The sequence below is a fragment of the Furipterus horrens genome, unplaced genomic scaffold (assembly GCF_987537825.1).
Source record: "Furipterus horrens unplaced genomic scaffold, mFurHor1.1.pri manual_scaffold_8, whole genome shotgun sequence".
NCBI classification, from domain to species: Eukaryota; Metazoa; Chordata; class Mammalia; order Chiroptera; family Furipteridae; genus Furipterus; species Furipterus horrens.
Window position 1 is genome coordinate 76890446 of NW_028327178.1, and position 13382 is coordinate 76903827.

The 13382-nt window shown below is 38.6% G+C and overlaps 1 protein-coding gene across 1 annotated transcript in view; it reads right to left on the reverse strand.

Moving 5' to 3' along the window:
- The window catches only part of MACROD2 (mono-ADP ribosylhydrolase 2), a 142717-nt gene that overhangs the window by 30839 nt on the left and 98496 nt on the right, over positions 1–13382 (reverse strand). The window contains exon 3 of the mRNA XM_090285200.1: positions 6559–6666. Within this exon, the coding sequence (XP_090141326.1) occupies positions 6559–6666 (108 nt within the window). The remainder of the gene's footprint in view (positions 1–6558; positions 6667–13382) is intronic.

Consider the following 13382-nt stretch of genomic DNA (forward strand, 5'->3'; position numbering starts at 1 on the left):
ATTGAGCAAAAGATGCTCAATTTCACTAATGATCAGAGAAATGCACATTAAAACCACAATGAGGTATCACCTCACATCTGTTGATAAGGATGTGGAGAAAGGGAATTTTCACACACTGTTGGTGGAATGCAGATTGGGGCAGCCACTATGGAAAACAGTATGGAGGTCCCTCAAAAAATTAAAATGAAACTGCCTTATGATGCAGTGATTCCACTTCTGGGTAAATATCCAAAAATACCCAAAACACTGACTTGAAAGGTTATATGCACCCCTATGTTCATTGCAATGTTATTAACAATAGCCAAGATATGGAAGCAACCCAAGTGCCCATCAATAGACAAGTGGATAAAAAAGCAGTGGTACGTATATGCAGTGGAATATTACTTGGCCATAAAAAATGAAATCTTATCATTTGTGACAGCATGGATGCACCTAGAGGGTAAATTAATTAGAGGGAGAAAGACAAATACCATAAAAGTACAGCATTAGGGAATACAGTCAATAATATTGTAATAAGTGCGTATGGTGCCAGATGGATACTGAATATATCGATGGAACCACTTTATAAAATAGATGATCATTGAACCACTACGCTGTACACCTGAAAGTAATACAAAATAATATTGAATGCCAAGTGTAATAAAAAATAAGATTAAAAAATCCTATACTGCAGGATTATTTTTATATCTATGTTCAGCAAAATGATAGGCTTTGTGGGATATCTCACATGCAGAAATGGATCTTATTTGGCTTTTTCCTGACATAGCCTTTTTTTTTTTCAAATGTAGGTTTGAGACTATCATTTCTAAAACAGTTTTCTCTGTTCTCTGTTTTGGTTTTTCTAAAAGAATAACTGTAGTACTACTACTAGTAGTAGTAGTAGTAGTAGTAGTAGTAGTAGTAGCACTTTTATAGTGTGATAGTTTATTTGCTCCTAAGTGCTGCTATTTATGGGAGGAAAATGTATTACATTGTATTACATTTATATTTTTATAATCCCAATAAACAGCTACACACAATAACCCCCACCTTCTCAGCTACAGGAAAACAACATTTACATTTTCCACTTTTTTATTTCTTCACTTACACAAACTTTAAGATAAACTGTTCACTACAAAATGCTATAAAATTTGATTTGTCATGTATATTTTATATATATTACAATTTGACTTATGATTAACCACAATGTAAATGTACCTGTCCTTTATGTGTTGGACTGGGATAATTAAAATAAACAGATCAACCTTTCTCACTTTCCACTATGAAATTCTCTTTATGACAAATTGAATTAATCTTTAGCCAAAACCAGCTGATGAGAGTTGGAAAGTTAACCTTTTTGTTTTTTACACAGCCCATAATTCACAAATGAATAAAAATTATATCTCCTACAAAATATTTCTTGTGATTATAGTACAAGTGAAATTGTCTCTAAGAATATAATACTGAACTATAAATTAGACTGATGTGTTCTTCCCTTTGCTCTAGCAAAGAACAAAATTCTATGATGAATAGGCTTAGTTAAAAAATTATATATATAAGGACCTAGTCACACTAAACAGATCACCCTATATGCTGCTGCATACAAAAACCTGTACGTGAATCTTTATAGCAACTCTATTAGTTATAGCAAAATACCGAAGAAAATCCAAATGTCCTTCAATGGGTGAATAATGCCTGAACAACCTTTGGTATACACATGCAATAGTCTCCTACTCAGAATCAAGAGGAATGAATTACTGATAAATATAACAGTCTGAATGGACCTCAAGGGCTTTATGTGTATTAAAAAATCAATCTTAAAAGTATACATGCTGTATGATTACATTTATATAACATTCTCAATATGACAAAACTATAAATATAAAGAATAGAAAGGAGTAGAGAGGTGGATGACACTACAAAGGGGTAGCATAAGAGAGTTCTTTCATAATGGAGCAGTTCTGCATCTTTTTTGTGGTAGTTACATGGAACAAAACTGCATATGCCTACACATACACACACAAATGTAAGTTAACAATAATGAAAACTGAATAAGGTTAATAGTAATGCACCAATGTTGATTTCCTGGTTTTGATATTGTATTATAGCTATATGATGTCACCTTTGAGGGAGGCTTACACAGCTGAAGGTGAAAGGCAGAAAACTCTCTGTGCTGTTTTTGCAATTTCCTATAATTTTTTCAACATAAAAGTTTAAATAAAAAAAACACTGTTGGTACAAGAACCTGAACTTGAACTTGGGTTTGCCTGACTCTGAAACTTGTGCTACCGCCTACAATATCAGTGTTAAAATATACTAAATATGTATTATTTCCTACACAAAAGAATATAATATTAGAGGGCTCATCTTGGCTTACATTTAAAGAAATCTAAGGAAATTCAGAACACATTTTATTAGAAAAATAATTAAAATATTAAATTATTTCATTCATGGCATTTCAATGTACTAATATGGAAAGAGAAAGAGAACAAGAACTTTAGAAGTCTGATAGAAAGTAATGACCGGGCTGCTTTGGCACCTTGACTATAGGCACTGCCTCACTTCCCTTCTTTCTAGAGGGAGCCCCAGAGTTTCCTGCCATGTTGTCTTGTTAACAGCTATTCCTCTCCTTACACACCAGACAACCAAACCTCGCAGCAGAGAGCTATAAATAGTCATTAAACTGTATATTTGACATCTCTTTTCCAACTACCCAGGAACTTCCTGATGAGGTTGTCCTTATGAGATACAGAGCATAGCCAAATTATAATCATTGCAGCCAGAGAGGTGAGCTAAAGATGCCTTCCAAATGGTTTTTGGGAGTGAGGGAAAGTTGCTTTCTGCTTTCATATTGATTCATCAGACTCTTGTACACTATGTGGCAGCTATAAAAAAAATTTACACATGCAAGCAAGGCCAAAGAATCAAAATAATGATGGCATGTTTTCATATTTGTGATGTTTTCCTGTTTTGCACCACTTTGTTTCAATAAAAAATACCAGTAAAATTCTTTTTTGTTTTTAGTTATAGATCAAATAATTTCTATAATCAGAACCAAACTGGATCATTGTGTGAAGTCCCCAATGCTGAATGTGCTATTGGCCAGAGGTGCTACAAATTCAATTGCATGTATTTAATTTTAACAAATTTGCAGAATCAAGTGTTTATTAGGAACATAAAGACAGGACATCACTGTAGGAGGTAACACAAGAAGTGAAAGACACCAGTCTGTAGCCTCATGAGGGAGATAAACAGGCATACATTTAATAAAACTCAAGAAAAACCATAATTATTGCTATTATTAAGTGTATTAATAGGGCAACTCAGTATTATGCTAATAATAAAAAATAGACAACTCATGAGAGTGGTCTTCAGGTATTTAAGAAGAAAATACACATCATCAGTTGTGCTACAGAGGAAAAAACGAATCAACAGTTAAAAACTGTAAGAATATACAAAAAGTTTGTTTTATACACACACACAAACATACACACCCAAGAACTTTTAAAGGTCTTGATAATATCATGCTAAACGAAATAAGTCAGATAGTAAATGGTGATGGACAGAGACTTGACTTAGATAGGTGAACACACAATACAGTATACAGATGATGTGTTGTAGAATTGTGCACCTGAAGCCTGGGTAATTTTGTCAACCAGTGTCTCCCCAATAAATTCAATAAAAAGGAAAAGAAAAAAGAAAAAAGCCAGACAGGAAAAGTCAAGAACCTTATGTTTCACTCTATGTCGGGTATAAAACTGAAAGCAACAAATGAACAAATAAGAAAAACAAACAAAAACTCATAGACACAGACAATAGCATGGTGGTTACCAGAGGGAAAGGGAAGGGTAGTAAAGGGTAAAAGAAGTCATATACTGTAATGGAAAATTTTAACTTAGGGTGGTAAACACACAATGCAATATATATATGACGTATCACAGAAACGTACACTTGAAACCTATGTAATTTTATTAAACCAATGTTACGCCAATAATTTTTTAACATAAAAATAAATTTTTATATTAAAACTCACATATATGGCATAATAAATCACTGACAACTTAATAACTACAGTGGTATCTGATTAAATCTCTGTAATTGAGAGGATGAGTTCATGAACTTTCCAAGAGCCTGTCTCTTCCAGAGGCCCCACACATCAGAGGCCCCACACATCAGAGGAAAGTATCTTGATACCCAGGCAACAAATGAAGTGTCTGTAGAGACTAGACATGACAGAGACTTGTAGCCTGTGAAGTAATCCTGAAGATGGAATCCTGTCCAAAAGGAGTGATTCATATCGGATGGACATTAATTGACCAGGAAGATCCTCTCAAATAGTTTTACATTTTAGAGAGATAGTAGAGGAGAAAGGAAGAACAGAGGTATTGTTACAGAAACAGGGTAGTCCAAAAACAAACCCCAGAGTTTGTGGCTGGGAGATAGGGAAAAAGGAAGCAGCTTTCATGATGCCCTTGCATGCCTGGAGCTAGTGGCTGGAAACATTGTTGCAAAGATCCGCTTTACTTCCAACACTCAGGTCTGGGAGGGATCTTGGACTGTGGGCTGGTATGGAAGAAGCAGACAGAGCCAACGTAGGATTCTGTGAATGGTCAGGACGGTTTGCAACACCCACTGCGTGAGAGGACGCAGGGAGAGGGGGGAGGCAGGGAGGAAGAGAGGAGCTGCGGACATTTTGGGGCTGGCTCTGGCTCTAGGAGGCTCTCTCTCTCAGGCTCTCTCTGGCCCTCACGCCCTCACTCTCTGGCTCTTGTGGGCTCTGTCCATGTGGCTTGGAGAAGGGGTCTCCAGGCTGCTTAAAGAAGAAGCTCTCACCAGGCGGTTTTGAGAAGGAGAGGAGATCCACAAGGTTTACAGGAAGAAGGCAGTTTGTAAGGAGGTTGAGAATCAAGGCGGTTCTGCATTGAGAGCTGGAGGGCACCACAGCACAGAAAGGACTCCCCAATCAGAACTGAGTGATTGGCAGCTACTGGTAAAGCTGAACGGTGCCTAGGAAGTAGGGAAACAGTGTTTCTGACTTTCCTAAGACTGGCCAGGTCTGGGAGGGGGAGGCAGGACTATGTGTAAATAAACAATCCTTTTTCTTTTCACCAAACTCTGGTATTCAGAGTTATAATTCTGGAGGCGGGCAATCGGGCCCCTAAATAAACAGCCCATGGGTTGTTTCAATCGCAGCAGCCCAAGGGTTCTGTCACAGTATCAAAAGAGAAAGAAAAAAACTGAGTTCTGATTATGGTCAAGCAGATATAGTACAAAGCAACTGAGAGACAATTCTGAGGGAAGAACAAGGTGACTAGCTTTCCAAATTTCCTGCTAAGTAGCCGGAACTATGCTATAATGCTATATCATGAACAATGTTTCAGTTCTTCTTGAGACCCTTCTGTTTACCTACCAAGGATGTTCCTACTATCCTGTGCATGTTTCATATCACCAGAGAGAAATTTAAGACAAACTTGAACTTTACCTGAATCCTGTACACCTGGAAAACAGGAATATTCAAGAAATTAACCCCCACCACTCTTCTCCATAGGACTTAGATAAAACTCATGGATAACCCCTTGTAACCTATGACAAAGCCAAGGCACAGACCCTACAAATTTCCATTCTTTGACTTATAAATGATTAGCTGAACTATTTGCCCCCATCAACTGTTCTGATTGGTCAATGTCTACACTTGATCAAATTTTAATCAGGTTTCTCTCCCTCTTCGAAGCCACTGAACTTTGGGCCATCATTGAGAACGGAAGGTCAACAACCCCTCCTTAATGACCCCGCTCAAGAATCAGTTGACCTGAGGGAAAAACATTCCCTTATCAACTGTCTGATCATGCCACCCAGTCATCCCACTGCCCCACACTCAATTCTTTCTTGCCTACCTACTTTGGTCTGGGGGGAAAAACAAAGCCCTAGTTTGTTTGACCTTTCAGGTGCTTATAGATTTCAATATAGCATCACAACTATTACATATTTTTAATATATATATACATAGTATAATATATATAGGAGATCCAGAGCACCATAAATGTTATTCCAAGTTCAAACATGAAAATTATTTAGATAATTATTAAAGTAATTAAAGCATTTTATAACTAACATGAAAAGTTGAAACCAAAGAATGGAGGTTTGGAAACCATAGACAAAATTTCCTTATATTTTACTTTTATCTGGTATAATTCAATCATCTCTCTATAACCTAGTCTAAACAAAAAAGCTTGATAAACTTGTTTTTATGTTGGCCAATTATTAAGTATAAAACCAGCAGTAATATAGCTGTTAAATTTCTTTCCAAAGAACTTTCTGCAACGATCTGTCACTTTTCCATTCATCCAACTGGTCTCAACTAGGCATGGATACTATGTAGAATTAGCACATTAACTGTGGCGCATACGCAAAAATAAATCCTCAATGTTTTTAATCAAGAAGGGAAATACATTAAGTCATTTCTATAGCAGGAACTATTTCATTTTCTAAAATACTTATATTCCTGTCCATGAAAATATTTTAAAATAATAAATACTTGTATAACAAATACATTACAAAAATAAAAATAAAACTACTCACCCGCATTGACTATAGCATCTACCTCTAGCAATGTGATGTCACCTCTATAGAGAGAAACTTTTTCATTCAAATTTTTCTTCACCTGTGATGTTTCCTGAGTATTTTCTTCTGTAATAAAGAAGCAATATACATTAATAGTAATATTCTTTAATTAATTTAATAAAGACTATTTTTATACAAAAGCCAATATGAGTCATACTCTGATACATTAGACAAGTAGAAATACATGTGTAACTATCAAGGATATGGCTTATTCTCTACATATTGTATATTCTTAAATACAAATGTAGTATCACATATATAATAAGCATTTACTAAATGTAGGCATGTTATATTGGTCAACAAAATATTCAATGCTTATTATCATGATTAAAATATCAATTTTAAAATAAAATTATGTAGTACTAGTTTCACAAGGAAATAAGAAAAAAGAAGGGCAAATACTAAAACAAAATAAATTTTGATATAAAAGAGCTTATTTCTATTTTGAGAGTTACTTAAAAGACGTTCTTGAAAAGAATATTTACTCAGAACAAAAACATGTAGCTTCAGCTCTTTGCTACTTGTAACTAAAAAGCTGTTCCTCAGAATGAAATGAATTAAGAATTTTGAATGTGTGAAATTATTCACTTCATAAAAAATTGTATTAGAGAGAAACAAGATGGCGGAGGAGTAAGTGGAAGCTACACTAACTCCCTCCTAGAACTAGTCTGGATTTACAATGTAATTTTGGAGAAATCATCTGGAATAACGAACCGAACACCAGCTGGAGAGAAGTCTTATAACCACGGAGAGACAGAAAAGGCCGCTACATCACAACGTGACCGGTAGGGAGTGCGGAGACGTGGAAGGGCTGGCTGGGCTCCCACGGGTGGCAGCTGAAGGGGCTGAGAAACAGCTCAGCAGCCGGGGATTCCCCCTGAGAAGGGCAGGGTCTAAACCCCCAGCTGGGCTTCCCAGCCTACAGCGACAGAGTGGAAAGTAAAATAGTATCAGCTGTGAAAAGCGAAAAGCCACAGGCTTTCTTGCTAGCCGGAGAGAAACAGCAGGAGAAAAAGAGCTCTTAAGTGGATCACATACGATAATATTTTGGCCACCACTTACCCTGGGCTCAAGCAGAGGGAAGGCAGAGAGGACTGGAGACACTTGGGGAGAATTTGGCACGGTGGCTTTGAGGGGAGAACTGGAGGAGCAGCTGACTGGGTCCCAGTGCTGACTCATCCCCAGTACTGCGGGTAGACCATTCCCCTCCAAGTGGCGTCAGCCTGAGGGGAAGCAAAAGCCCTGCCTACAGGAATTAAGCTGCCACACCCACAGTCCTTAAGCCTGACAGCTAATCACAGATTGAATAGATTAACAATCAAAGAAGACAGACAACAGCAGTAGATCCCTGGAAGTCTCCAACAGGCTGCCTAGGGCCAGACTGGTACATGATCTGACGCCACCAGAGGCAGATCCAGGAAGTGCAGATCATTCCAAGAAGCACCAACAAACAATAGGAGTCAAAAAAATGGGGAGACAGAGAAACAACCTCCCATCAAAAGGAAAGGTAGAATTCCCAGAAAGAGTGCTAAATGAAATAGAGGGGAGCGAACTATCAGATATGGAATTCAAAACATGGATTATGGAGAAGCTGAATGAGCTCAGCGGAAACTTCAAAGAACTCCAGAAAAACTACAAGGAACTCACAGAAAATTACGTGAGCATGAAAAAGGACATAGAAGCTATCAATAAGAGCCAGGAGGAAATGAAAAATACGATCTCTGAATTGAAGAACACAGTAGAAGGAATTAAAAGCAGGCTAGAGGAAGCAGAAGATCGGATCAGCGAGCTGGAGGACAATGTAGACAAAAACAGACAGTGCAACAAAATGAAAAAAGACTGAACAAGACTGAAGAGGCTCTAAGACAGCTGCAGGACAACATGAAACGTAATAATATCCGTATCATAGGAATTCCAGAAGGAGAAGAAGAAGAGCAAGGGATAGAAAACCTCTTTGAAAAACTAATGACAGAAAACTTTCCTAACATGACGAGAGAAAGAGTCACCAAGTCCAGGAAGCACAGAGGGTCCCAATGAAGATGAACCCCAACAGGCCCACTTCAAGACACATCATAATTAAAATGCCAACATTCAAAGACAAAGAGAGAATCCTAAAAGCAGCAAGAGAGAAACAACTAATAACATACAAGGGAGCTCCAATAAGGCTATCCTCAGATTTCTCAGCAGAAACACTACAAGCCAGAAGGGAATGGCAAAAAATATTCCAAGCAATGAAAAACAAAGGCCTACAACCAAGAATACTCTACCCAGCAAGGCTTTCATTCAAAATGGAAGGTGAAATAAGGAGTTTCCAAGACAAAAGAAGGCTAAAAGAATACATCTCCACCAAACCAGCATTGCAAGAGATGCTAAAGGGTCTGCTTTAAGAAGATGAAGAAACAGAGAGACAGAGAGGAACACGAGTACAAAGGGGGAAAATGACAATGAATAAGTACTGAAAGAAAGAAGGAACTTCTACCATTTGCAACAACATGATTGGAACTAGAGAGAATTATGCTTAGCGAAATAAGCCAGGCAACAAAAGAAAATTACCTTATGCTGTCACCTGTTACAGGAAACTAATGAACAACACAAACAAATGAGCAAAATTGAACCAGAGGTATGTAAACAAGGAATAAACTAACAGTAACAAAGGGGGAGATGGGAGGGAGAGAAGGGGTAAGAAGGGGAAGGGTCTAGTCAAAGAACATGTATGAATGACCCATGGACATGGACAACTGGGTGGGGACTGACTGTGGGGGGGGGCAGGGTGCAGGGAAGCAAGAGGGGGAAAAATGTGAGACAACTGTAGTGGAAAAACAAACAAACAGAAAATTTTTTAGTGGGGGGGGAATAAAAATATAAAGAATAGAAATGCAAGTTCAGTGAATATTAGAAGGACAAGGATTTTCCTTCCGATAAGACAGTCCTACAGATTTAGAGACTTGTATGTGGGTTATGTTACATAAATTAACATGTGTTTTCTGTTTTCAAAGGGCATAAGCCTACAATCTCATTACCTGAGTGATTATCTGTATGCATAGGCCTCACTTAATCCTGTCTGCATTGCTGCCTCCTGAGACTCAATGGTTTGGCTGAACTAAGTGGCTGGGTTGGTGAAGAACGGGGTGGTCTGTGGGCTTCACTTTAAAACTGGTTTCTCTTTTCTATCCTAATGGCTTGGACAGAAAAAGCCCAGAGGCCTGAGATGGGGGAAACCTAAAATATTTCCCTCAGTCCAAAATAAGTATAATGGGCAAAAGGGTTTTGGACAGGTGAGATGTAACTGGCACACCTTCCTCCAAAGAAGCCCTTCTTTTCCCTAATGTGGGACATTGAAAAATTAATACCTGTCTTTTGTCATCTAGTGGTTACGGATTAAATGATGTCCTTTAACCCTGTTGCCCCCAGAATACAACAAGGATGCCAGCCTGTCAAACCAAGCATGCCGTCGTCCAGAGACAGCCAACCAACCTGGAGTCTGCACGATCCTTCCCCTTGTGGGAAGGCCACCCTCCCCTCCACATCCCCACTCTTATTAGGGATTTCTTGACCCACGGGTAGGTAGGACGACGACCATGTCCAGCTTGAAGCAGCTAGAGGAGCTCGAGACCTTCATCCATTGTCCTTTATAAGATTGTAAAGGGTCTTAAGTCTGAGAGGGAGGAATTGTTATTTTTTATTGTTAAAATATTTAACTAATTAATTAATTAATTTTAAAAAAAGAAGAAGAAGAATATATGAAAGGGTGAGGCGGGAGAGCTTGTATGTACGACCCATGGGCATGGACTTGGAGAGGGGATTGTTGGGGAAGGGGGGTGCTGGGCGGAGGGGAGCAAAGGGGAAAAAAAAAATTGGAACTATTGTAACAATATAATCAATAAAATATACTTAAAAAAAATTGTATTAATGTTTCACTCAGAGGCCACTGCTAGATTTAAAAGAGAAATAGCTCTGTCCTGCACACAACAGCCTGCAAGGTGGTATAATTAAAACAAGCCAAACATTACATTCTAAAACCTGACCTATTTTTTAATGCTTTAAAGAAATATTCAAACTTGAATTTTCATTTAATTTTAACAAATAATGATGTTAAGGCACAGTAAAGAAAGTTATATAAAATTAATGTTTTAAGATACATTAAAATGCTATGCTTAAAAAGCTTTTTAAGAGATCCAAGATGGTAGAGGAGTAAGTGGAAGCTACACCAAACTCCTGCCAGGACTAATCTGGAATTACAACTTAATTGTGGAGAAATCACCTGGAATAACCAACTGAACACTAGCTGGAGAGAAGTCTTATAACCACAGAGAAAAAGAAAGACCACTTCATCATAAGGTGACTGGTGGGAAGTGTGCAGATGCAAAAGGGCTGGCTGGGCTCCCATGGGTGGCAGCTGAAGGGACTGAGAAACAACTCAGCAGCCTGGGGTTCCCGCTGAGAAGGGCAGGGTCTAAACCCCCAGCTGGGCATCCCAGCCTACAGCAACAGAGCAGAAAGTAAAATAGCATCCAGCTATGAAAAGTGAAGAGCCACATGTTATTTTGCTGACCTGAAAGAAATAGCTGGAGACAAAGAGATCTTACATGGATCATGTACAAAAACATTTTGGCACCCACTTACCCTGGGCTCAAGCAGAGGGAGGGCAGAGAAGACTAGAGAAACTTGTGGAGAGTTTGGGGTGGTGGCTTTGAGGAGAGAACTGAGATTCATTCCCCATACTGTGAGCAGACCATTCCCCTCCAAGTGGCATCAGCCTGAGGGGAAGCAAAAGCCCGGCCGACAGGAATTAACCTGCCCCACCCTCGGATCTTAAGCCTGACAGCTGTTTACAAATTGAATAGATTAACAACTAAAGGAGACAAAGGCAGTAGATCCCTGGAAGTCTCCAACAGGTTGCCTAGGCCCAGACTGGTACAGGATCTGATGCCACCAGGGGCAGATCCAGGAAGTACAGATGAATCTAAAAAGCAGAAACAAATAAGAAGAGTCATAAAAATGGAGAGACAGAGGAACAATCCCCCATCGAAAGAAAAGGAGGAATCCCCAGAAAGAGTGCTAAATGAAATAGAGGAAAGTAAACTATCAGACATGGAATTCAAAATATGGATTATAGAGAAGCTCAATGAGCTTGGCGAGCTCAAAGAAAACTACAAAGTACTCCAGGGAAACTGCAAAAAACTTACTGAGAATTACACCAGCATGAAAAAGGACATAGAAGCTATCAATAAGAGCCAGGAGCAAATGAAGAATACAATCTCTGAATTGAAGAACACAGTACAAGGAATTAAAGCAGGCTATAAGAAGCAGAAGGTTGGATCAGCGACCTGAAGGACAAGGTAAAAAAAAATTCCCAGACAGTGCAACAAAATGAAAAAAGACTGAAAAAGAATGAAGAGGTTGTAAGACAGCTGCAGGACAACATGAAACGTAGTAATATGTATATCATAGGAATACCAGAAGAAGAAGAGGACCAAATGTTAGAAAACCTGTTTGAAAAAGTAATGACAGAAAACTTTCCTAACTTGCTGAGAGAAAAAGTCATGCAAGTCCAGGAAGCACAGAGGGCCCCAATGAAGATGAACCCAAACAGGCCCACTCCAAGACACATAATAATTAAAATGGCAACACTGAAAGACAAAGAGAGAATCATAAAAGCAGCAAGAAAGAAACAGCTAATAACATACAAGGGAGTTCCAATAAGGCTAACATCAGATTTATCAACAGAAACACTACAAGTCAGAAGGGAATGGCAAAAAATATTCCAAGCAATGAAAAACAAAGGCCTACAACCGAGACTACTCTACCCATCAAGGTTCTCATTCAAAATGGAAGGTGAAATAAGAAGTTTTCCAAACAAAAGAAGGCTAAAAGAATATATCTCCACCAAACCAGCACTGCAAGAGATGCTAAAGGGTATGCTTTAAGAAGATGAAGAGAGAGAGACAGAGAAGAACACAGGTACAAAGGGGGAAAATGACAATGGATAAGTACCTATCAATAATAACCTTAAATGTAAAGACAAGGGGGGAGCGGGGAGGGAGAGAAACAGAGTAAGAAGGGGAAGGGTTTAGTCAAAGAACATGTATGAATGACCCATGGACATAAACAACAGGGTGGGGATTAACTGTGGGAGAAGGGATGGGCAGGGTGGGGGGTAGCAATGGGGGGAAAGTGGAACAACTGTAACAGAAAAACAAACAAAAAATTTTAGTGGGAAAAAAAATAACAGCGAATAAATGAGCAACCAAATCCCCCTCCCCAAATAAAACCTCATATGTAGAAAAGTGAACAAAAGAAAGTGTGAAGTATGAAAATACAATTTTAGTGAATAGTAGAAGGACAAGGATTTTCCTTCACACTATATATTTTTCTCCCTACCTAATCCCTCCAGAATTTGGCATTCTGAAGAAGTAAGTAATGACATAAGGTTCTTTGCATAAAACTAATAAGACACCAGTTGTTAATAGAGGTTCTGTTAACCAAGACTTTGACTGGAATGTCATGCCTAAAGGAGGCATGCCTGGGCTCTGGTTGTTACCAAAAATCGCTGAGGAACTGTGACTGACTTTCAAAGGTAATAAAGCCCATGAGAAAAAAGGCCTGATACCTTGGTTCGTTGTGTGGTTCTTTCCAGGGAAGGAATGAAGGTTGTTTTCCTGAAAGATGACTAGAAGGGACCTTAAGGCACAATAGAAGACCTGAAAGACTTGGAAAAGCATGGGTTTTACAGGCAAGACCAGATGGCAGGTGTGTGGCTCAGCTTCTGTGCCCTGGAAGGC